Source organism: Nannospalax galili, unplaced genomic scaffold (assembly GCF_000622305.1).
Source record: "Nannospalax galili isolate Female #2095 unplaced genomic scaffold, S.galili_v1.0 scaffold787, whole genome shotgun sequence".
Classification (NCBI taxonomy): Eukaryota; Metazoa; Chordata; class Mammalia; order Rodentia; family Spalacidae; genus Nannospalax; species Nannospalax galili.
The window spans coordinates 508,961-535,662 of NW_008356318.1; the positions used below are offsets into that span (position 1 = coordinate 508,961).

The 26,702-nt window shown below is 35.4% G+C and overlaps 1 protein-coding gene across 6 annotated transcripts in view; it reads left to right on the forward strand.

Annotated features, from left to right (window-relative positions):
* The window catches only part of Phf14 (PHD finger protein 14), a 144,811-nt gene extending 119,131 nt beyond the window's left edge, over nucleotides 1-25,680 (forward strand). For 2 of the 6 annotated variants that reach the window (XM_017803603.2, XM_008854523.3), the window contains exon 19: nucleotides 25,478-25,582. Coding sequence is in view for 3 of the 6 variants with exons in the window: in XM_017803602.2 (XP_017659091.1) it covers nucleotides 17,189-17,266; nucleotides 25,478-25,552 (153 nt within the window). In the remaining 3 variants the exon portion in view is untranslated. Of the gene's footprint in view, nucleotides 1-15,717; nucleotides 15,804-17,188; nucleotides 17,267-25,477 lie in introns of those variants that run through there. The other 4 variants (XM_008854522.3, XM_029556881.1, XR_608005.3 and 1 more) reach the window with 3 other exon arrangements.
* The last annotated feature ends 1,022 nt before the right edge of the window (nucleotides 25,681-26,702 follow it).

Here is a 26,702-nt window from a genome sequence, read left to right on the forward strand (position 1 = left end):
AACTCACAGAGATCCACCTGCATCTGCCTCCCAAGTGCTGAGATTAAAGGTGGGTGCCACCACACCTGAGACAGTTTTAAGAACCTATAGTAGCAGCTGCTTAATAACTCACTTTAAAAATTACCCTAGTATCTATTCTTCTATTACTTTAATAATTTTCCCACTCTAAGTCATTTTAGGAATATGAATAAAGTACTTTTGTAAAACATTCTCTGCTCTTGCACAACACAGGTGCACTTACTTACACACATTCAGGCAATACACTCATACCCATAAAAAAATAAAATAATAAAAAACCAACCAAGCCCCCCCAATTCTCTAATCTTTCACAAGAAGGGAAGATGCTGTATAGACCTTCTTTTTTATAGAGTTGAAGTCTTAATACGTCTACAGCAGATTCTATTAAAGAATGAAGTAAATGCCATCCTAATATTTCATTTTATGCTCCCAAATGTGTGTTGTTTGTCTAACTTGTTTTTAAGAATTTCAAACATGAATTCTATGTATTATTTCCAGTTCTCCCCCCTTATAACTGCTCCCATACCCCAACACCCTCTCAATTTCCTGATTTCTTTTTTAATTATTATTGTTACTTATATGTGTGTGTGCACATGCACACACACACAAAACAACCTACTGAGTCCTTTCATGTTCTATATGCTTGTATGTGCATACATATAGGGCTGATCACTTGAGGTTGTATAACCTATCAGTGAGCTTACCCCTGGAGATGACTGTTTCTCCCTCTCTCAGAAGCAATCAATTGTCTGTGGCCCTTCATCTAGAGGTGGAACCTTTTGAAATTTCTGTCATCTACTTTGGCAGGTCTTATTGAGGCAACCACATTGTTTAGATTTAACGAGCACAGGTTCCCTGTCATATTTTGAAGAACACTATCTAGCAGCAGGTGTCCTGGCTTTAACTGTCTGTTTCTTCTGAGGTGTTCCTGAGCCATAAGTATAGGAGTTGCATCATAGATGTATCAGGTCTGGGCACCACACATCCTCTTATTCTCTGCATTTGACCAGTTGTGGATTTCTGCAATAGTCTTCATCTGTTGCAAAAATAAGCTGCTTTGATAACTTCTACAGTGAGATAAACTTCTTTTCCTTACTGTTACAGAATTCAGAAATTTCCTTTTCCTTTGACTCTTTCTCGCCTTCTTCATGTTTCCAAGCAACATTTAGGAACATGACATTCTACTTGTTAAATAATATTTGTGTTCCTTTGCCAGTAAAAAATCTTTCCCAAGGTAGAAGCTTTCCTAGTAGGATGAAATACACTTAGGTGTATTTTTTTTAAACTCACAATAAATAGCAATATATTTTTAAAAAAACAATCTGAATTTTAAAAAAAACTAATTTCTGGGAGGTAATCAAGGAACCATTGTGGAAGAGAGAGTAAAAAGATTGTAAGAGCCAGGGTTGGTGCATGGACATAAGGAAAAAGTCTCTAGGCTTCTGGGAACTTGCTCATATGAACTTGCAGCAATGGTGACAACATGCACAAAACCTGATTGATGTAGACTCAATCTGAGAGAAACTCATCATAGAACTGGGGAAATGGGCAAGAGGCTCCAACCTTAGCTGAGGAACTATTGGCAACTGATTACTGCTGGGTGTGGGAGAGCTGATCATGTTTAAGGGAAAGAATTTAGACAGGCTGACTCAAGACTCCAACAGAGGAACATTTGAATACAAAAGCTTGACTCAATAGGCCTTAATAAATATGATGGAATGCATGAAATTTGGTGTGTGTGGGGGGAATATTAAGGTTGTGTGAATGGGAGAGAGGCTCTAAATATGATTAAGATTTATTGTATAAAATGCACAAAAGTGCAATAACAATATACATTTAAAAATAAAAATAAAGAATAAAAAACCCAATTTTATAGAGGATGAAAATAGACAGTAGAAGTGTCAGATGCCTTATCAGTATGATTTAGATCATTCTTTTTCCTAGCTCTTTTTTTCATTTCTTTTTTTCCTTCCTTTTTTGTAATGTTTACTTCTCCCACTGTAATAGTCTTAAGCAGAAAAGAAAAATTCTAAAGAGACACTTGTGCCCCTCTCTTTGGCTGTCAGACTTTTGAAACTGGCTCTTGCCCCCCCTCCCCCGCCCCATTAGAAATTTCTCCAGGCATCTCATGCTAGGGGAAGAAAATGGGTGAAGCCTAATGCCAGAAAGGAGCTCCTAGAAAGAGATTTCATGCAGGCCTCACAACTTGTCAGACAGCTTTCAGGAGAGACTGGCGACAATGTTAAGCTGAAGAGTGGGACCACACTTTGACCAGGACTTTTAAATATGTATGGGCATTACTACACTGACATTAGGAGTACCTGAACAAACAGCCCAATTCTTAAATTTAGTTTCTAAAAGTGGACCCCAACTTGGAGGGCACTTGTTCCCCTAGAGATCTGTGGAACCCTCTGTTTCCAGGAACTGCACTGGTGGAACTGTCTTGCTGAAACTCTGTCCCTGAAACTGTTTACCTAGGCCAGCCTCATGCATAATTTTATTCAAAATGGTTTCTCCAGCTTCAGTTCTGGATGGTACAAACTAGGTTCCACCTGAATCTTAACAGACCATACGGCCTGGCCTTTTCCTTCATAGTTCTAGAATGTCTCATTCATCCAAGGTCAGTCATCCTTCCCAACCTCCTCTGTGTGCAATGGACATGGAGTGCTGCCTTTCAGTGCTCTGATATGACAGTTTTCAAGCATTCCCACTTTTATTCATTCATTCCTTCATTCAATATCTTTTTTGGGTGGAGTACCAAATTGAGGTTGCCTGGGAAATGAGATCGGGTGCCAAGGTCACAAGATGTAAGAGCACATGGTTTTGCTGGGGGTAATTAAAAAGTTATTAGTCCAGATTATGTCCATTTATAAAAGTCATTCCCACAATGATGCTTAACTCTTGTCTTCTGGTTAAACCTAAACCTCATGTCAGTACTCCAAAGACAGTCTTGAGTCTCACTGGATCTCATTGCTTTACTTCCCAATGTGGATACACTTTTCTTTTTTCTTTTTTTTTTTTTGGCCTTTCATTGTTACTTCATCTCTTTAACTGGCCCTATGAGTGCGAGTGGCCTACCTTAGCTTGTTAGAGCTGTCAGGATCCAGGCTGTGCCTTAACAGCTCCGTTAACACTACTTTTCATACAATTTATATTGTCTCTCAACTCTCCTTAAGACCTTTACCATTGTTCTCCATCTTTATTTAAAACATGAGTCCTTTATTACAACTTCCAAACTTTCCTTGGATTTAGTATATTGATTTATTTCACCTGTTTCCTTTCTGTTCAGAAAGAGCTAGAGAAATTAATGGATTTGAGTTTACTTCAAAGACTTGCCTCCGATGTGAGGCAGGCCTCATTGCTGTCTTTTGTGTGCTCCTTTTCAGATTTTTTTTATAGCAGATATTTCAAATCCTTATCACATAGCTCAAGTGTGAAGTTTTATTTCTAGTACTCTCACTTTTTCCGAAAAAGTTTGTCTTCCCTGAGGAAAAGGGAACTATACTGTATTTTACCCCATCAATTCTTCAAAAAGCCTTTTCAGGCTCAGGGAAAAAAAAAAAAAGTGCCACTTCATTTTCTTCATACTTAGCTTCTGTTCTCTTTGAGCCATCCAGAAGCTTTCTCTAGTCATTCTTTAAAAGATCGCACTTCATGTTCCAGGTGGAAAAAATCGAGAAAGGAAAAAAATGAGCTATTTTCTGTCTCCTTTCCTTCTCCCTCTTTAGTTCCTTGTCTTCCATTGTTTCCTGATCCATTTGTCTTCCTGCCTCTTCCTCTTTTTGTATCCCTTTTGTGGAAAGCCCTGTTAGGGTTGGTTGGTTTTAAAATTAGATGTCAACTGTATTTGTCCATTTATGTTGTTATAGAAGAAATTTAGTTAACTTGTAGTTTTATAGGTTCAGGGGCTTAATATTGGCATTGTTGCAGCTCTAGTGGGGAATATCGTGGCAGATGACATGACAGCAGATGACATCATAGCAGCAGAAACCTGCTGGAGAGAGCATGTAGGGAGGCAGGAAGTCAGAAACCTCTGCTAGTCACACATGTTCTTTATTCTTGCATGAGAACTAGGCCAGCACCTTGAGAACATCACTTCCTTATGGGGACAGTGCCCCCAGTGGCCTGAAGACTTCCAATACCTGAACCCTTGGGGGAGAGACTACATCCAAACCATAGCACCCGGTTTAAGTCCTAGTTTCTCTACATTTTTGGACTAGGCTGAATTTATTTCAGTCTGTTTTATTTCTAGAAAAAAAAAATATATACACTATATACATACATTTCTATAACATTTTCTAGACTGTTTATTTTGATGTTCCGTAGGTATTTCTTAGTACTGTTTTCATTTGTGTTAGGTTATTTTTACCAACTAAACTGGAAACTCTAATAGTGGGGTTTTCTTTACTCCCTTGAAGACAAGGAGCCAGCAGCTCCACAAAATTTTTCTAAGAATTTAAACATGTACTCCACTGCTACCTGTTTGTTAGCTATTACTGAAATCATTTTTTTAACCTTTATTTTGCTGAAAGGTAATATAAGTGATAACAGGTTTCTTTATAGGCCTAAGGCTATTTATTGAAACACAAAAGATGTCTGGTGTGTAAATTTGTGCCAGCTATGACCCATATATGCAGAAAAGATAAAGAGAGAAGAAAATACCGACTCAGCACATTTAGAATCACATATTTCTAGACTAGTTTCTGTTCTTATCTAGTTCACTCAGCATTTCTGTTAACATATAATAACTGTTAATGATAGCAGATAGAAATTGTTTTAATTTAAAAAATTTTACTCCTCTACAGTGAAGAATACTGGGTTTGTTTAAAAGTATATGATTAATATAACAGAAAAATATGTTTTCTGCCCAAAATTGAGCAAGAAGCAGTAGCCCCTTTATTTGCACAGGCATTTCTTTTATCATGTTGGGCCTGCTACATGCCTGCAGTGTGGCTCATCATTTATTAGAAAAAAAATCTGTGTATTATTCATAAGTTATGCCACATCTTCTGTCGTATGTCGGGATATACTAAGATAATCATATGTAACTAACTCTTGTCCCTAAAGCTTACATTCTGGTATTTCTCTGCACTAGTCAGTATATGTGTTCATTAGTAGAGACTTAGAATTCAGTGGTAAATAGGCAAATAAGCAAATGATGTAATCTCTCTGTGCCTCAGTTTCCTCATATTAAAAAGTAGAGACAATAATAAATACTCAAGCTTTAGGTGATTCTTTTGCCTGTGGTTTAGAGGCTAGTGAAGGTGAGGGTAAGGCTGATTAGTATCTAAGTTTCTGACTGGCTGTACATGTCCATAGGAAAAAAAAGGTATGACATGTTTTTCATTGAGATAAAGGTGAACTATATTGACAAATTGTTTAATACTTGTAATGCACTGAGAACAGCACTCTATTGTGTGTTTATCCTTATTTTCTGAAGGCCATTTAAATTTGTTTAACTATCATACTGGCTTAACTGTAATTATTGGAAATGTTCTTTGTCTTTTTTTTTTTTTTTTTTTTGCCATTGAAACTCAAACTTTGTTGAAGAGTGACAATTCCTCCAGTGGCAGTGTTAAATGCAACTTTAGCTTTTCAATTCATTGCTGCAGTTACGTTTCTGGAGCCTGCTATAGGAGATAAACCCATTGCAAATGAAGACAGCATTCATTTTCCTTCCACCTCAGGCCACACAGAATTGATTGAGGTAATAAAATGACAGCACCTTGTAATATACTGAAGGCTCTTTAATTTGAAAACCGGTTCCAACCTGATTCAGAGCTTGTTTAAAGCTAATTTATAGCTTACATAATTTTCAGGTGGCTGACCAAGGTAAAGGATGATGTATGAAAATTGATAAATAATTAACTTATGATACATTCAGATGTGTCTTGTTAAAGTCAGATGCTATTAAAAAACAGAAGCAGGGAAAAGAGGGAGAGAGAAATAGAAAGCAGTTGTTTTTGTGCAGATAACGCCATTAACAGTAGTCTAATTTCTCATCATCTTGTGTCAAAATGAGCTTCTTCTCTTAGTAAAACCACTTCTAGTTACATTTCTTATATTTTAAAATTCTTCATTTTTCATCACATTGAAGTCAGTATATGAGGTTGGATATACAGATAGCAGCTGTTGTGGCTTTCACCATACCAAATTTGTTATACTACAGCAGTAGGGAGGCTGCTCAGGAGTTCTGTCAGCTTTTAATTCCTAGTGCTTTTTAAGGGTGTGAGCTGAAAGGATTTAGTGCTCTTTGTATTTATATGAATTAAAACATCTACATTAGACGTTTTTTGCCTTTGCAGGCTATTTTTATCACTTTATTCTACTACATTTAATCGTTTTAATCCACAAATAATATAACTACCCTAGTAATATATTCTGTATTATGAGCGAGTCCAGAAGTTTTTATGAGTTTTCAGAAATTTCGTCAGCATTCCAACTAAAAGTTAGACTATATTAGTAATTCCCATGATTGTTAATATTTTTACTTTAAAAAACAAAACAGTGGAGGATAGGCACTCAGTTTTTTTTTTTTTTTAACCATGTCCTATCACTATAACATCCTAAAAAATGTAATAGTAAACTGGATGTTGTGGCTTATGCTTGTATTCCTAACACTTAGGGGCTGAGACAAGGGGATTACCATGTCAGGTCAGCAAGAGCCACAGAGCTGAGAGTGTGTCTCAAGAAAAAAAAACAAAACCCACCAAGTCTTCAGTAGTGCATTTGTCATTCTTAACTATTTGTGCTGTAGGTCGTGTACTGCAGGTGTTTAGGATAGCTACATAAGGGGAAAAACAGTGTACATAAATATAGGATTAGGTACAGAAGATGGAGAAATTTGTGGTTTCTCCATTGAAACTTGTCTTAAACATACTTGAAATTGTATTTAGTTGTTCATAAATCCCATATCACAAAAATGGTTAACATTTATGCTTTTTCATTTATAAAGTACAGCTATGTATGTGGTACACAAACAAATCAATACTGTATCTGTAACACTAAAATTTCGTGTGAACATACTTAGAGAAAAATATTTCTGTTTCTATAACAAACTCTTTGGGAAGTGATATTGGGGGCAAAACACAGCTATGAAACACGAGCATAAAACACTTTTATCCTTCTCTTTCCCTCAGTTTTTCATAACAGTCATTAAGCTATTTCTTAGCAAAGCCATTTGTGTGTTCTGTGCCCAGTGGGCATAAGAATATTTAACAAGTAACGAATGGAGTTATGTATTGCTATCATCTATAAGAATCAATTCCATCCAATATTTTCACTGAGGTGATAGTCCATAAATGGTAGTACACATAATTCCCATGAGTGATAATTCAATTTATGATTTTTTTTAACTTTATGATAGTGTGGAAGCATTATACAGTATAAACCTTATTTTAAATTTGGGGTTTTGAACTCTTCCCAGAGTGCTAGGTTTGCAACACTGTCTTGATGCTGGGCAGAGGCAGTAGACCTCAGCTGGCAGCCTACCTACTCAGCCACGTTAGCTTGAACTGTAGAGAACTCCATCGTGCTGTGCTCCTGAACTTGGTGTTCAGTAGATTCAGTGTGTTAGTGCATTTTTGATTTATAGTATTTTCCTTTTAAGAGCAACCCTAATCCACAAGTAACCAATAGAATTTTAGATAACTTTGTGAATATTGGCAACAGAACTTTGTGAATATCGGTAGAGAGATAGACTTATACATGTCATTTAATGTAAGCCTTAGCAGAGTTCCTTTTACAACATTTTTTATATAATCCTCTTTGAGAGCTTTCAAATTTAAGACCTCTGTACTTACCAACAACATTTCAGGTTATGTTTGTTTTCCTTTTGTGTATTTCACGAGTATAATTTATGTCTCTCCCCATTCACAAACACAACTCACTACCTTTTTTCTCATCACCATTGGGCTATGAAGATTATCTTCAAAAATTGAATTAGGCAATTCTTTTTAAGCAACTTTATATCTTATTAGATAGCAGGGTCAATGCAACAAACTAAGGACTTAGTACTTTTTTTTTTTTTTTAATTCCAGGGTGTTTAAACCAATTATTTAATTTGGCAAGGCAAATAAATAATTGTTTTAACAGTATGAAATGGAACAATAGCAGTATTTCATGATGTAAGTCATATACTGTTACATTGTTATAAATACCTAATGGCTAAAACATTTCTCTAGTGTATAATTTTTTTTGCCAGTTTCAGCACAGTATCTAGGAAGAAGAAAATAAAATGTGGGTCTAAACCAATTATTTAATTTGGCAAGGCAAATAAATAATTGTTTTAACAGTATGAAATGGAACAATAGCAGTATTTCATGATGTAAGTCATATACTGTTACATTGTTATAAATACCTAATGGCTAAAACATTTCTCTAGTGTATAATTTTTTTTGCCAGTTTCAGCACAGTATCTAGGAAGAAGAAAATAAAATGTGGGTCACATGTATTATAAGTCTTGTGGGAATAGGTTTTCTTTTGTTTGTGTTTGTTTGGTTGCTTTGTTTTGTTTTTGAGACAGTCTCATGTACCCCAGGGTAGCATTAAACACACTGAGCTGCAGCCCAAGCAGGCCTTGAACTTGCCACGTAAAGTAAGCTGGTCTTGGTCAGTGACCTGAATCAGCCTGCAGTTACAGTGGGAGCCACCACCCCTAGCTAAGAGGACTATGCTTTTGTCACTTTTTCCGTCCTGCCTTCGGTTTGCAGGTTTTAGTTATTGTTATATTCAACTCAATTTTCATTTGTTTCATTATCACTGAAATTGTAAAAAGTTTTTAAAATCCTTTTTTCAGTTTTATTTTTGTTTTCTTAATTTGGAACCCTGTGACATTCACTGAATGTGGAATCCAAGCAACCTGTTTAATCATCAATAATTTATTTTTCATTATTATTGTTATTATTATTACTTTTTTGTTTTGTTCTTTGAGTTATGATCTCCCTGTAGCAACAGATGGCCTGGAACTCACTATGTAGACCAGGCTGGCCTCCATGTCACAGAACTCTGCCTGACTCTACTCTGGAGATCTGGGATTAAAGGCATGTGCCACCATGGCTGGCTCCTTTTTATTTTTAATCTCTTAGGGAAGATGTATCTAAAACAAAATTTCCTTTTACTTCCAGTCAAAGTTTTTAAAAGTCTACTTACTAAAAGTTAAGACTAGAAATTTTCCCTTTTTTCTGCAGGGAAAAGAGAGAGAAGATACTGTTGATTTCATATATACACCAGTTTAATGCATTAGGAAAAATTCCTTTGCACCAGAAAACTTTTCAGATATGTTCTTTTTGTTTCACTGAAATTGACAGATTTGAGTATCAAATTTTCCTTGGATGTTGAAGTGAATTAAAAATTGCAGATTTAGTAACTAAAGAGACACACAGAGTTTTTATAGTTTTTGGCATTGCTATTATTAAAAAATCACATTTTCATTTGAATTTATCTTTCAGAATCACCATTTTTCAATGTGTACTTCTCCCAACATTTATGGGATATTTGATACACTACTTATAGTGTCATTTACATTATGTAAGAGGATTCATTTTACAAGCTCTATTCTTGATTTGAGTAGCTTTATATATTGACCTATGAAAAAACTACATCAGGTTAGCATAATAAGGTATCAGGATGACCAATTGGTCTAAGGTGCCAGACTCATGTTTCATTTTTTTTAAACCTAGTTTGAAATTGTTTACTTTTAACAACTATAATTCCCCTCCCCCCTTTGGTCTTTTTGAGTCAGCTCTAGCTGGCCTGGAACTCATTATGTAGACCAGGCTGACCTTGAACTCACAGAGATCCTCCTGCCTCTGCCTCCTGAGTGCTGGGACTACAGGTATGCGCCACCACACCTGGCAACACCTACAATTCTTTAAATATTCATATGGCCTCATTGTTTGATATAGATGTTTCTAATCCCAATACTTTTCCTTACTGTGTTGCCTGCAAAAATTGAAAAGTACTGCTTCAGCAAAGGAGAAAATAAAACACTCCAAAACTTGTAGTCTGTTTTCCTCAAGTAGTCAGACTGTATGACTTACCTACAAAATTTTTAAGTGACCATATTTTATCTAAATATGAGAAATGATGAGGATAAAGTGAATAATTAAACAAAAAGATTAGCCTGTTACTACTTTTCAGTTTTTTGGCTTTGTTTCATGTTGCATTATTTAATTTTCTCCAAATGAGCTTTAGATATTAAATTTATTAATAAAAATTTTTGAAACACATACATGTATTACCTTAAACATATAAAACTAATTTTTAAGTTTCTTGGCAACCTTAGAGATCTTGAAATTTAAAGCCAGTAGAAATACTTGATGACCTTTTCTGTTCTTACAGTGCTACACACAGCAATTATTCACTGTTCCATAATGGATCACTTTTATCTGCATCTTGTGTCTGTTCTGTTTATATAGAATAAATATTTATGCTTTCTCATTTTTCTGGACTTGAAGATACATATAGAATAGGTTTCAACTATCTGCTATAATTCATTGCTTGGAAAGACAGACCTTATGCTGATATTGTGTGGAAAAGAAAAGTAAATCATTTCACCTGCAAGTTTATAACTAAGATAGCATCAGCATTTTCCTTTTTGATGTATCTTTAAAGTAAGAAAGCTTTGAAATAGTTATGATGTAATAGTTTACAGTTTTCTACTTGAAGTTCTCAAAAATAAATCACTATCCTATTTAATATACAGTGATAGAATGGTAACGTTATATGATTACTTAATACTATTACTTAGCTAATGTTTTAAAAGTTTATTGGCTATATGAGTTTGAAAATGTAGAATTTTCTTTAATCTTCATGTAGAATTATATACCCATAATTTACTACTACTTAGGTTTTCTTTGGACAGTTAAATATGTATACAAGACAGAAATGTGCTATATATTGCTTAATCCACACTACTTATAAATTTAAGAATAATAAAATCTGAGTTTTGTTCAAAATATTTGCCTTGTTTTGAAAATCTAGATTTATATTTTTTTACTTTGGTTTCATATTGACTTTTCTAAGTGAAAAACGAAATTTTGTTGAACTGTGATGTGTGTATTATTGCAATGCATTCCTATATAACTTTTTGAAGATAGTATGGTATAATAATTTGTAATGAAATATATGTGCTTTATTTGGTATGCTTTCTATAAGTAACCATACAGCAGAGGTCAGAAGAGAGTGTCGGGTCCCCGGGAACTAGAGTTATGGATGGTTGTTAGCTGCCATGTGGGTGCTGGGAATTGAACCCAGGTCTTCTGCAAGAGCAGCCAGTGCTCTTAACCACTGAGCCATCTCTTCAACTCACCATCGATTTTCTTTACATCATTAACCAAAGGTCTTTACTAAATTACATCACTGTTGTAACCAATATTTCATTTAATTCTCCCAAATTTTCTATGTGATAAATAGGAATTGATTGAGGTCATAATTTTCATACCTGCTGTCTTTCTCAGTTGTACTGTCTCCAAAGTAAGATTAAATGGTACTGCTCCATCTAATGCCACCATAACTGTAATGATGCCAGCCTTGAAGTGGAAAGCAAGTATGTTGCCAGATTTTTATATAGTTTTGCAGAAATTAAATTCTTATTCAATATTTCTCGTGTTTCTGTGATGTGTGTGAAACATACAACAAACTAATTATGAGGTAGAACCCTTGTATATGGAGTCCTTCCCAGGCCTCTGGCCACCTCCATTCAGAGGGGACAGAATGATACCAGAGCCCTAAATGCTCGATTTGCCCAGTTGTACTGCTATGATCGTTTTTTTTTTTTTTTTTTTTTAAGTCCTTTATGCCAACAAGACACTTCAAACAATGGTAAAAGTTTTAAGTGTACAGAAATTGAAATACAACTTTTTTTTCTATTTTGAAAGAAAATTCAGACAAAGGAATCATAATATTCTCTTTATGTATTATCTCTCCATAACTATATATATACTAGTAATTTAGAAAATAAGAAAAATAAAGCTTGAGGAGAAAAAAAATCTCATAATGTAACGAAGGGTTATAAATTTAAATTCCTGATTAGTTGCTGAACATCAATATTATAGAAATAATGCTTTCTAGTTATTTAACATATTTCATAGCTTCATATTTTTCTTAATTATAGCATTTCATCAAAAGTTTACATTCAGTTTAATTGTATACTGGGATTTTCCTTTAAAGCCCTTGAGTGTAAACTTTTAGTCTTCCCAAAAGCCCTGTGTGGACCTGGCTCTGTAGACTTGTAGCTCTTCTTGCAAACAGAAGCTGTTCTTCATTCTTTGCAAAGTAAGCTTTTGTGTTGGTCATTGTCAGTCAGCAGAGAAAGCCATAGGTCCTGACAATAAATCCTCTTTATATGAGCTTGTTTTAGAGCCACAAAGTCTTCCACCATACAGTTGTGTAAAAGAAACAGGACAAATACAAAGTCTGTTTAATCACCCCATGAGCACTGGGCAGTACTAGAACCATTGTCCACCTTCTCATGGCTTTACACTGCTTTCCTCTCTTACTGTACTATAGCTGACTCAGTCTTCTCCCTGTTCCCTCCACTTAAACTTCCCTTCGTTATCTGCCTGACCAACTCCTTTATATCTTCCAAGTCTAAGTAAATGTATTAGTTATTTGTGGCATGGGTAGAGGACTTCCCTAAGTGTTTTTCCTTAATATTTGATACTTCCATATTTTCTTTACGTCTTACATATAATTTCAGTGATTTCGTGCTTTGAATAATCCATTGTTTGAACACAGTGTAAGCCTCATTTTATGGGAACTGTGTCTACTTAATCTACCACAGTGGATTTTGTTTTTGTTTAATTTTTTTTTTAAGTCCAATACAATGCCAACACATAGTTGACAATCAGGGATGCTTAAGTAGATGGCTTACATGTTTGCTGCATATGTTTTGTTTTTTAATAGGATGTTGGAAAATGGCATTGTATTGAAGATATTTTCCTAATAGTTTTATACTCTAGATTATGAAATGTTGGGAAGTACTTTATACTAACAGAATCATTAACAGCTTAAAGAAGCTATTGGTTAAATGATGCGTTGTCATGTAAACTTCATAAATGATTGAAGCTTGCCAAGTGGCTTGCATTTGTGAATCATTTAAATTCATACCTGTAGATGGGTTTCATTAAAGCAACAATTTAAAGCAAATCATTTTAAATTTTAATATTTTAGGAAGCAAATCAATAGCAAAGAGAATCTCTAAATTCAAGAGATGAAAATATGATTGATATTTTTAACCCTGATAATAAAGTACTTTAGGGAATTGTTGCATGGGATTTTTTAAACAGTGTTTTTAAGTTTTCTTGATGCAAAGATCTCCTGGTTTTGTTCCATGAAAAATTAATGTGCCTTAGGAAATGTTACTTGGAAATCTAATGAGCTATTAATTTCCAATGAAACAATGATGATTAATGGGTTCACTCTGGGGAAAATAACATTTAAGTTGAAATAAGTGTATTTGAGAAAATTTAGTTTGATCATTTGAGAGTGAAGTTTTAAAAATTCTGTTCCTAATAAGTTTATTTCTAAATGTCTTATCCTTGTGTTGAGTTATCTTAGTAGAAGAGGTGCTTATATTACATTGAGAAATAATTGATTTTTTTTTTTTTTTTTTTTTTTTTTTTTTTAAAAAAAAAAACTTTTGAGACGGTCTTCCTGTAGTCCCAGCTGGCCTGGAGCTCACTAGGTAGACCAGGCTGGCCTCGAACTCCCAGAGATCCGCCTGCCTCTGCCTCCCAAGTGCTGGGATTAAAGGCATGCACCACCATACCTGCCTGAGAAATAATTGATTTTTAAAATTCCTGATTTTAATCTTTGGACAGAGGAAAGTTTGTTATTTTGATGTCATAGCCCCACTCTGTAGAATATTAACCATTGACAAACACTCTTCCTACATGGTGCCACAGTTCCGTTTTCTCTGTCACGTTTTAATATGTCACATGCTGTTATCTATTCTCTCCATAGCACTGTGATTGTACGCCTACCTACCACATTGCAGCCTCTCCTCTCAGCTGTAAAGCACTTTATTCCTCTTTGTCATCTCTTGTGTCGTATGTAGTGTCTGGCACTCAATTATTGTTAGATTCATATGAGTAACAGGAAGAAAAGATTTCTAGGAGTAGAAATTATATTAAAGGTTAGTGTTATCTTAGCTGGGCATGGTGGTGCTCCAAACGCAGAGGCAGGCAAATATCTGTGAGATCAAGGCCAACCTGTTCTCCATATTGAGTTCCAGGCCAGCAGGAGCTACAAGGAAACTCTGTCCCAGGAAAACAGAGTATCATCAGGATGGAAGGGGAGAAGAGTTAATATCATCTTAAAAATATAAAATGGGTGCTGGAGAGATGGTTCAGCAGTTAAGAGCACTGACTGCTCTTGTAGAGGACCCAGGTTCAATTCCCAGCACCCACATGATGACTAACAACCATCCATAACTCCAGTTCTAGGGGATTCAATGCTCTTTTCTGACCTGGGTGGGCATTGCATGACACATACATACATGCAAGCAATATACTCATACACATAAAATAAAAATAATAAACTATATTTTTTTAAAAACAAAATGTTTAATAGGAGTCAAGAGTCAATATATATTCTAAATTCTTCAAAAAAATTTATTCAACAAGATCAAGTCTCTCTGGTTTAACAATAAAAAGGGAGATGGCTGTTCAAGTGCTGATTGCCATGTTCAAATGCTGCTCGCCATGTTCAAATGCTGCTCTTGCAAGACGTTTTTGTTTAGCAAAAGTACTACTTTTCCTCTGTCTAATAGTCATCCTGAAATACCTGATTAAAAATACTAAGGTAAAAATGCCGGTATCAGTAAGAATGTCTGCTATCCAATGAAAAATATTGTTGAAAAATAAAACCTGATCGTATCACATTTTGTCATAACACAGTTGGATTGTGTTCTTGATGGTTCTTAAACTAAGAATTCAAAGAGCTTGATGAGTTTCATTGGTGAAATATTACTTGAATAGCTTTGATTTTCTGGCAAGCAGTAAATGCTGATTTATAGTGTGTAGTCTGTGATGAACTCTCCATATTATTTAAATGCCAAAGTTCTATTATTCATAAATGAATAATTCTGGATCATTTTTGAAGCAGAGTTGGAGTTTTTTAAAGACTGTTTTTTAAACACAGCTCTTAAGCTGTGGGGTTAGTAGAGAGAGGCTTACGGAAAGAATAAGGCATACCCAGACCTGGGCATATCATAATCACTACCAGATTTACCTAAACTATCAATTCGTTGTGGCTTTTGCAGTGGATAACTTGAAACTTCCTCCTTAACAAAGGTACTGTGTACTGAAGATATTCTAAATTGAGACATCTTATGAATTTCCAAAGTGAAAAATTTATTAGCTAGTTTTTTTTTTTACTTAGATACAGAGTTGTTTCTTAATGTCAAAATTATCAATTTAAAGTATTTAGTTTTTTTGGATTTATAAATGACAGTACTAAAAGAATTTTGAATATTGAAATAGTTTAAATCAGGCTATTTTATAGCTCAATATTGGTTAAATTTTTCATTTTGAATTTCAGAGATTTGATTCAGTGAAAAATATTACCTATGTAGATATAATTTTTATTAGAAGAATTTATATTACATTTTACTTTTTAAATATCTTATATTTATTTTTAAATGACCTTACGATTATGATAATTGCCATTTTTTTCTGCATCCTTTTTGCTTGACAGTGATGAGGTAGAACTATTCTTTTGTTGACTCAGCAAGGGAAATACAGAAGAGCTTTGTTATTTAAAGTGTGCTCTCAACTAAACAGGTAAAGGATTACAATTCTTCTTATGTTTTAGTTAGAAAGTAAACTTAAGACCTAAGCAAAATCAATATAAAACAAAACAAACCAGTCTTTTAAAGCAGGTAGTGGTCTTTCAGTATAAACCATGTTAAGATCCTTACCCTCACTGTGGCATGAAGGATAAACAAAACATGGCCACTCCATCACAGAAGGCTCTGTCTCCACCACTGCCAGTTCCATTACCACGGTCATGGGTTATATTAATGAATAATGGGCAGCATGTAGGTGTTTTCTGGTTTGTATAATGAACTTCACTGTTGAGTAATTTCTAGCCATACTGAATGACATAAGTACCTGTGAAAATGTTAATGAGACAATTAGCAATTTTTAGCCAGCCTGAAAATCTCTTAGCTATGGAACTATAATTTCAGGAACAGTGTAGTGTATCTTGAACATTTTAAATATTATTTTCATCTCATTTTTTCTTAGATTTAAAAAAATTCTCGTACGCATAAAAATAATAAAATTTTTTTGAAAAATTCTGGGAATTTAAAACTCCATGCATATTTATATTTAGGACAAAACCCAAACCACGTAAGTTTACAAATGTCTGCTGTTTTTAAGTATTGGAGGCAAGAGTAGAAGCTCACATGTATATAAATTGAAATATTAACACAGGGTTTTTCAATCTTAAAGTTAGTGAATAAAAGTTAATTTATATAAGGATATATATTTTAGATATTTTTATTTTATGTGCTTGAGTGTATTGCCTGCATGTGTGTAAGTGCACCTGTGTTTAAGTCATGTAGTGCCTGGGGAGGTTCCTCAGAAGAGGGCATCAGATCCCCTGGAACTGGAGTTAGAGACAGCTGTTAACTTCCATGTGGGTGCTGGAATGGAACCCAGGTCCTCTGGAAGGGTAACTAATGCCCTTAACCACTGAGTCATCTCTCCAGCTTCATAAAAATATTTTAAAAGAAATTCTTTAAATATGGTATTCACACACACACACACACACAAAAATCAGGTTTTCTGGTTCATGCCTGCAATCCTAGAACATGGAAAGTTAACGCAGGAGGATAACTGCAAATTCAGGGTCAGCCTAGACTACAAATATATTCATATTTATGTGTAAATATATAAATACTCATAGTATGCTGTTAACTTAATGTGTATTGGGCATGTACATATTGTCCCATTATGGAATTTGAAGGAGGGTTTGCTTTGTTTCTGTTGCTACTATTTTCTGTTAACTAGTGCTGTGTACCAGTTTACCTGCCTAAAAATTACAAAAGGAAGAAAGATTTTTTTAAGCAAAAATTTAATAAAGGAAAGTTATTAATGTAGTGCCCTCTCATGCATGTAGACTCCTAGCATACACTTTCGGGTGTGTTTCTCATTGACTGCAGGCAGTATCTTCAGCTTCAGGCTCCTCGGGTCGTCAGACATACATACCAACAGCACATCAGTCAGAAGAAGAAAAAGCAGTAAGACTCTTTATCTCCTGCAGGATAGCACCATAACTCAAATACCTGAAAAGTTGTATTATTAATCTTGTGGGGGTTTGCTGTCTTTGGTAAGATATGAACTTGGAAGTGGGTTTACATTCACTAAGCATCTACCCTAACTCAGAATTGCCCTAACTTGTACCATTTTCTTCCTTTCCTCCTACCTGTTATACTGTATTCATGTCTTCCACTCACTGATTTCATTTCCTTCCATGTATGCCTCCTTAGATGGCCGCGCCAGTTCTTAGGAGATTCCTTTTTAGTCCCACATTGTAGAGGAGAGATCAGAGTCTTTTAACTGTCTTTTCTATGCTACCAAAAATCACCATAAAGAATTAAAAAGTAACAGGAAGCACTAAACACTTAGGAAAATATCTTCCTCCTGTAAGTCTGTTTTTTTTTTTAATCATGAACTAGAGAGAAATTTATTGTTTGTAGCAGAACAAATATATAGAATAGGCATTCCTATATAATACTCATCGTAAGTGAAATTAGAAATGTCCTGTTTCCCTCTTCCCATCTTAACTTGCAGCTAGATTGTGAGATTGGTTTGACCCTCTTGTTTGAGTAAGCAAAGAATTAAAATGACTATTTCTGAGATGCTAGGGATGGGACCTGGGGTCTCCTGTGTGCTAATCAAGAACTCTCCCACTGAGCAGTACCCCCAGCCCTCCATCCTATTTAATGATATCTGTATTTGAACTGATTTTTACTAAGAACACCCCAGTGTTACTCTAATTTTATAATATATTCCTAGAATTTTAATTAAATATGCAACTTCTGCCATAAGAAAAATTCATATACTTTTTATAGTAAATTTAATTAAGCATTTCTTGTAAGTTCACTTCAGTATCTACCATAGCTCACTAAACTTGGAACTAAGTTGTAAAATGGTAGATTAATTGCCTTTTGTATGGAATGAAATAAGATTCTCCAATATGCAAAGTCAGGAAATTTAATTGTAGTCCTCAATTGCTTATTCAATGCATTGGAAAAGTGAATTCAGAAATACAGGAAGAAGGGCCAAAGGTTGTTAAATGTAGCACATCACACGCATTTTGCACTTTACTTAATGACCCAAGTGTTTATTACTATGAAGCAAATGCACCATTTAAAGAATTATGATAGAATTGTAAAACATTAAAAACTCTAATTAATTCTAGTCTGAATCATGGAGCGTGCTCATTTTGCCTCAGACATTTTCATTATTATCAGTATTTTTCAGTTATTAAGATAAATTTTTCCTTGTTGTACAGCACTAGCATATTTTCTGTATTAAAGCACTTATATAGCATCTCATACACACAATAATAATAAATAAAATTAATAATGGTTTTTGAGTACAGATTGAAGCAATATATATACATTTCTTTTCTTCACCTGTTCTGTGTTTTTAGAATAGACTGTGTCCTTAAGAGGCACACAACTAAGTTTTTAAAAACAAATGACTGCTATTGCAAATATTAAATAACAGAATTAATTTGAATCCCATTTCAGTAAGTATTCCTTCTCTGATTAGTCAGAGGATTGTTACATTAAAAATCTTTAAATAAGAAAAGAAAAAATTTCAACCTAGTGCTTGCTTATCTGATCCTCACTTGACTTTGTTGAATCACCATGTGTCCACTCTGCAAATAGCATAGTTGGTAAAGTAAGAACAACTGATTTCATTTTCTTTATAATTATAGATTGCCATTTTTGCTTTTATTTCTGGAAATAGCTTGTATGACCAGATTATAAAAGGACTTGATAGAAGACAGCTTGTTTTCTAGTTGTGAAAGTTACCCATGCTTACAGTGGAATGTTAGAAAATACAAAAATCCACAGTCAAAAAATTAAAACAGTAACATCACCTTGCATTTCAGACCTTTAGGAAAGGAATTTTATGTAGAACAATGGGAAGGAAACAGTTTCTTTTGGTTGTTTATTTCAATATAAAAACAAATGTCTTGAGGTTTTTTACTTATACAATTTTTGCCATGCATTTTATTTTATTTGAATTTAGAATACTGAATTAGTATTAGCATTTTGAATAACCACTTTTGTTAAGTGTTTTTATTTTGAAAGTTTTTTACTTTAAAGTATTTTCAAAAATGGTATAGAAAATTCTGGTATAGTTGCCCTTTGTTCAGTTTTCTGTAGTTTTATCATGATGAGATTGAGGAAAGATACTACAGGCTAGAGGTAATATGCCCTTTTTAGTACATCAGGGGCTGGTGCTAATACATACTACTAGTGATGTTAACCTTAATCATATCAGATAAGGTGGTATTTACCAGGCTTCTTGATGTTATAAGTATTCAAAGAAGCAACATGAAAATTTTGTCCTTTTTCATAATCTTACCTTTAAAGCATGGCAGTTTACAAGGTAAACCTAATGTCTTTATTCATAACCTTAATGAGTTCATGTGCTACCTGAGCAGTGAAATCTCCAGGTGCTTAAACAATTGGTCATTGCTTGGGGTATGTTTCTTATTAAGAGAAAAGAAGAGGGCTGGAGAGATGTCTCAGGGTTAAGAGTACTGGCTGCTCTTGCAGAGAACCTAGGTTCGGTTCCCAGAATCCACATGGCGGCTAACAATTATTCATAACTCCAGTTCCAGGGACTCTAATGCTCCCTTCTAATCTCCACGGGCATTGCTTGCATGTGGTACACTTACATATATGCAGGCAAAACACTCATACACATGAAATAAAATTTAAAGACAATTTTAAAAAGGGAAAGTAAAAGAAGGTGGGTGGGTTTTATTAATTATTATCAGGACAAAAATATGCTTGCCAATAGGGGAAACAGGACTCCTTAATCCTAAATTGTTAGCACAAGTGGAATTACATTTTAAACAAAATCTTGCAAGTGCTATACAATAGTAAGGATTTAGTTTAGATAAACATGACAGTGTTTTACCTATTTCTATGTTAGAATAACTTCATTTTCATACTTCCACCTGGAGCATTACCATTATTATATGTTTCATATGAGCCTAGAAATAGTCATACTCTCATTGCCTTCCTGTTCATGTAAAAAGAGCAAGGAGGCTATTGAACCACATGTAGTCATTTGGTGTTAGAATCTTACTGTCATATAACTGCACACTTTTGAAATTCCATATCCAACTAAAAGATCTGTAAGTTTTTTATAATTGTTATGTTTTCTGGAGTTTGAGTAAACAAGGTTAAACATTAAGAGGCAAGCCTTTCTGCTTCCCAGTACTCTTAAAGGGTATGTTTTCTTGCTGGTTGCTTCAGAGCACCTTCCTGAAACAAATGTCAAACTTGCCAGGGTTGTCTCTAAGAAAATGATCCATGTAGCAAGGGTCTTCTTTACTGGGAAACAAACAGATGTCTTGCTTCAGCAAAGTGAAAACATCCTGCCATCAGAGGAAATGTCTGCTTGCCTTTAATATCCAATAGTAGCAAAATGCTTTGGGAAAAATCTTTCTTTCTTTGCAGTTTTATTATACCATCATTTGTCAACAGTATTTGATTTGCTGCCTGAACTACTTTAATGATTTTGTTAATTTGAAGTTCTTGTAAAAATTGACCTGCAATATTAAATGTTAAACCAGCACACTTCCAAGAAAAATAATGCCTTCTGGAACTTTTCAGGCTCAAACTCTAATGATTGTATTTAAGGTAAAAATCTATTACTGTTATTTTTATGATGTTATACCACAGCAATTTCAGTGTATATTCTGACACTTAGACTTCATTGCCTTTTACTCCTCTCCATGATCCTTTCCTACATGTAGGTCACAGCTGTATTTATCTAAAACATCAAAAAGAAAATTCTTTAAGACATGTCTTCAGCATAGTGAAACAGTTGTAAAGCTAATCCCAAGAGGAGGCCATACTAGAGAGACATGCTGTATTAGTTACTTTTCTATTGCTGTGATCAAGGGAACTTACAGAAAGAAGAGTTTATTTTAGCTTACAGTTCTAGGTTTCAGAGGGATTAGAGTCCATCATGGCAGGCTGGCATGGTGAGGCTGGAGCAGAAGCAGAAAGCTAAGTGCTCACATCTTTAAGTAGGCACAGGAGGCAGAGAGAGACTGGAAATCCAGCAAGGTTTAAGAACTCTCAAAGCTCACCCCTAGTGACACACTTCCTCTAGCATGGCCACACCTCCTAAAACCGCCCAGAACAGTGCCACCAACTGAAAAAATGTCCAAATACTTGGAGCCTATGGGGGACATTCTTATTCAAACCATCATGTTCTACTTCCTGGCTCCCGTGTAAAATGCAAAATGCATTCTGTCCATCTTTAAAAGTCCCTATGGTCTTTACCAGTCTCAGTACTATTCAAATCCAGAGTTCAAAGTCTCTGAGACTCAAAGCAATCTTTTAACTGTAAGCTCCTGTAAAATCAAAAGATAAATTATATACTTCCAACATACAACAGAATGCACATTCCCATTCTAAAAGGAAGGAATGGTGGCATAGTGGGGAAATACTGGACCAAAACAAGACTGAAAATGAGCAGGGCAAACACCAAGTCCAGTAGCTCCACGTCTGACTTCTGGAACTTTACTTCCAAAGGGCTTAGATGGCTCAGCCCCTCCAGCTTTGCTGTATGTAGCATATATCTCTCTCTTGGTCTGGTACCATTCCCCATATGCAGCTCTCCTTGGCAGATGTCTCACAGCTGTAGCTTCTCTAATGTCTTCTTAGGATCTCCACTGCCAACCAGGCTTCACCTTCACAGCTTCATGCCATGGCCTTTCAGGGTCTTCTTTATGTAGGGAAGTCCCTACTGCACACTGCCTGGCCTCAGCAGCTCTGTGAAACCTTGGAGGAACAACCAATGACCCCTTCACTCTTACATCTTTAATGCCTTTAAAACCAGCACCATGTGACCAACACTGCCAAGTTTGGCTGCCAGCCTGGGGTGGACTCTGGCCCCCTTCATCCACAAGTACCAGCAGCTTTTTTATGCTATTGTTTTCTAGTAGAAAATCCCTTGGCATTCTCCTTTCATAAATTGGAGGCTTAGGAACTCTTGCCAATGTTTAAGTACAAATCCCTAGGCCTCTCCTTAATCACTCTAATCTCCTTATCAGAGAGAGATTTTCCTTCAGCCGAAGCCTTGGCACCAACATCATTAGCTTCCTATTGCTCTTTTTCTTTCCAAACTGTAATTCTTCGTTTCTTTCTGCCCCATTTGCTCTTTTTCACTGTAGATCTGCATAATATTTGCCATAAATAGTCTTGCCACCATTTCTACATTAGGCTGCCTTGAAATTTCCTCCACCAAAGAAATCCTTATTTTTCTTTTCTTTTGGTCTTTTTTGAGACAGGGTCCCCCTGTAGTCACAGCTTGCCAGGATTCACTATGGAGACCAGGCTGGCCTCGAATTCACAGAGATCCGCCTATTTCTGGGGGATTAAAGGTGTGCTAATTCATTATTTTTCAACTTGGCTTCAGGCAAGCTCTTAGGCTGTGGCCAGACTCCAGTCAGACTCTGCCAAATATATCCCAGTTGCTGTTTAAGTCCTTACTTCCTTATTTCCCTCTGGAGCTAATTTCTTCTCACCACTACTTTCTTTCAGGCTCATATTAGAATGGCCTATTAAGCTCTGGTTACAGCATTCAACTACTTTTCTTGTTCAGACTTCCAAAGTCTTCCACATGCCTCCAAAAACTCACATGATCAAGTTCTTCACAGCCAGTAGCCCACTCTTTGGTATCAACTTCTGTTTTAGTTACTTTCTATTGCTGTGATAAAAACACTGATCAAAAACAACTTGGGGGAGAAAGGGTTTATTTGGTTTACAGCTTCCAGTCAACCATAAAGGGAAGCTGAGGCAGGAACTCAGGGCAAGAACCTGGAGCACAGACCATAGAGGTGTCCTGCTTACTGGCTTGCTAGCCTCTGGCCTGTGTCAGCCTGCTTTTTTTTTTTTTTTTTTCCTTTTTGAGACAGGGTCTCCTTGTAGCCCCAGCTGTCCTGGAACTCATATGTAGACCAGGCTGGCCTCAAACTCACAAAGATCCACCTGCCTCTGCCTCCCAAGTGCTGGGATTAAAGGCGTGCAGCACCACTCCTGGCTCAGCCTGCTTTCTTGTACAACACAAGGCCACCTGCTGGGGTGGCACTGCCCACAGTGGGCTGGGTCCTCCAACATCACTCAACAATCAAGAAAATGACCCACAGACATGGCCACAGTCCAATCCATTGGAGATAGTTCCTCAATTGAGATTCCCTCTACCCAGGTGTGTCAAGTTGACAGCTTAAGTTATCCAGCACACATGCCTTTGTAAACTATATTTAACGTGATTAAATATGAAAGCAAAATACATAGGTACGTCTTGACCTGAGGCTTATTACCAATTCTGTTTTGTGTTAGGGTTTCATTGATGATTACTAGAGAAAGCTAAATGGTTTGTTAAACTGGGAACTCATATTGGTCTGCAAATTTTATAAAGGATGAATTTATGTCTGTATTGGCACATACTGCTTCACACAGTTTTGCTTCTGTTATCACTGTTGTTCCCATAGGTCAAGATTGCTGTTAGTGTGACTGCTGGAGAAGGAATGACATTGTAGCTTTTAAAGTACATAATTTATGCACACGTCTCCTCATTGTCTAACTCTGTTATTTCATATAATTCAGAAAACACTGATTAGACTCTGATTGTATACTAACTGTGCCCTGTTACATGGTAGGAAAATAGTGTAAGATGACGCCCTGCCTTGAGAAACATCTTGACAAATTCTGTGCTGCCTAACAATTTTTTTTGGCACTGATTTTATACTCTTGACAGTGTTTCACCTGAAGAAGACAGTGGAGTGTAGGCTTTAATTCTGAATAGGTTAAAACTAAAAGTGTAATTTCCATCAACTCTTATCTAAAAGAAACTGCTACTCATTTATTAATATATCTTCAGATATCATTTGGAGGAAAATCTCTACTCTTCAGAGATAAGTTGGGGGAAAAGTTAAATATCATACAGTAGTAGTTACTGGAGAAATACACAGTTACACTGCCAAATGATATTCAAAACCCTATCCCTAGTGTCTCGTGTATCTGCCATAATTCAGAGTAATAGATGATACTGATAATTTCTCTAATGATCCTGATATTAACAAAGTCTAAATCACAAGTGCTGTTGAGTTTAGAGAGACAAAACATATAAAGAATGCTTTCTCCATCTTACTGACTAGGCATAGATTGTTTTTCCTAGAAAATGATTGCATATACTTTGATAGGCATTGATTTAATAGATTCAATTAATCAGGTGTAATTCAAGTTATTGAATTGAGTTAAATTTGGTTTTATGAAATACAGAGATACAGAATGACCTGTTTGGTGATAACTGGCATTGTTTATCTAGAGACACTTAAGAGATTGCTGACTTTGCTTTAATTAGCTCAGTAAAGTGTTAGTGCCATTCAGTTAATAAACGTGAAAGATCATATGTGATAAAAAGCAACAGGAAAGCTACACTGGTATGTGGATATTGTTGAAGGAACATGTAAAGTGAGATAGGTTACAAATTGTGAGATGGCATATTTCTCCAGACTCTTATTTATACTTTGAAGGTCACCATTTAATATTAAACACAAGGTGCATTTCATTCCTATGGTAGCAGACATTATGATGTCACTTCATTTATTCACCATGCGCCATGGGAGCCTGATGTGAATTATGAGGCCACCACTTAGAATCGAAACTGTAGAAGACTGTAAGCATTCCACAACCTGACATGCCCATGTTTCCTATTTTAGACCTGACTGATCTTCAGATAACATATGGTGGTACAAGTAATTGGAAAATTGACAGACCTGTCAAGAAAGTATGCTAGATGAGACCAAAATGCCATACTGGAACACATAAAGTGTCTTATAAGTTAAATTTATTGTTTTTTATCAAAGAGTAAAGTAAAACTATCTGGTTCATCACCTACAAAGAAGTTTCAGTAGTAGGTGTTTTTGAAAGTGGTTCTGAAAGCTTTAATAAAATTGGTTGCTTTTAAAAGCAGATAGAAAATTTTAATCAACATGAAGAAATAGCATATACTATAATTAAATGTTAATAATTTTACCCTGGGTGTTTATAATCTTTTCCTTAAGGTTCCTAGAATCAGAATAGTTCATTGTTTTACTAATATGGTACTATTAATTGTGTTAAGTAAGGCTGAAAACTTTCCTGGAATTTATATTTTAATGTTTTCTAAAATTTATTTCACAGGAAGATGAAAATGAAGCTGAAAGAAAAAATGTACCTCAGGAGCTCAGTGTGGAACAGAAAAATCCAAAGAAATAAATGGTTTCCTATGGTGTTTTGAAGAGTTTACAACTTAGGTTGTAGCAGATAACATTTCTTATTTGTAAAATGTTAAATTGTAAAATCTAATTTGCAAAATTGTTCTCAATAAAGTCCTTGAAATAGGAGCTTGTGTTTAGAATTTGTATGTTTTTTAAAACAATTCAGCTTACATTTAAAAGCTGGACCCTCAACATGTTTTTTAAAGGAGGACAATTGCTTATTCAAATTTGAGAACAAGTTTTCTTTTTCTGTGACCTGAGTGTTACCTGTCTGGATGGCCGAAATTAAGTCTGAGTGTCGTTTCCTCTTCTCTACTCTGTTGTCGTCTTCGAGGCTGTTACCAGAATTCCAGTTTTCAGTAGAAAGAAAACACAATGCTGTAGTTTGCTTTTCTATGACTACCGTGGTCAGAGGCAACTTGGGGGAGGAAAAGGGTTATTTCAGCTTATATTTCTAGGTCACCATTCATCACTGAGGGAAGTCAGGGCAGTCTCTGAAGCAGAAACCATGGAGGAACTCTGTAATTCTCTCTCTAGCTCATTCTCACCTAGCTTTCTTTTGTAGCCTAGGTCTTCCTGCCTAGGGAAGGTGCCGTCATCACAGTGGGCTGAGCCTTCATGTATCAGTCATCAGTCAGGACAGTCTCTCATAGATAATGGTCACAGACCAATCTGATCTGGGAATTTCCTCAGTTGAGGCTCCCTCTTCCAGGCAACTCTTAAGTTTTTGTCAAGTTAACAGAAAAACTAATCAGGACAACTAACATTGTTCAGAAGAGAACAGGGACTTGCATAGAACCACCTAAAACTAATGGAACACTGATTCTAGTAGCATATCTTGTGATACTCTAAATTTCCAAGGAAAATGAAAAGTAATTATAATTTAATAATTCTCTGTAGCAGAGATAGTGCTATGAGTTTTAATATTCAATAAAGACCTATGTGCCAGACCTTACACGCTTTTCTTGGCTAGTTCAAGAAATTTATGTGTGTGTGTGTGTGTGTGTGTGTGTGTGTGTGTGTGTGTCTTTGGCTTAATTTTTTTCCCTCAAACTGCCTGCCCTTTATTTTTATTCAAGTTTTCAAGCCATTTTATCCTTTCTGCTTCTAGTTTCTGGACTGTCACTTGCCAACTACAGCAGGAATAA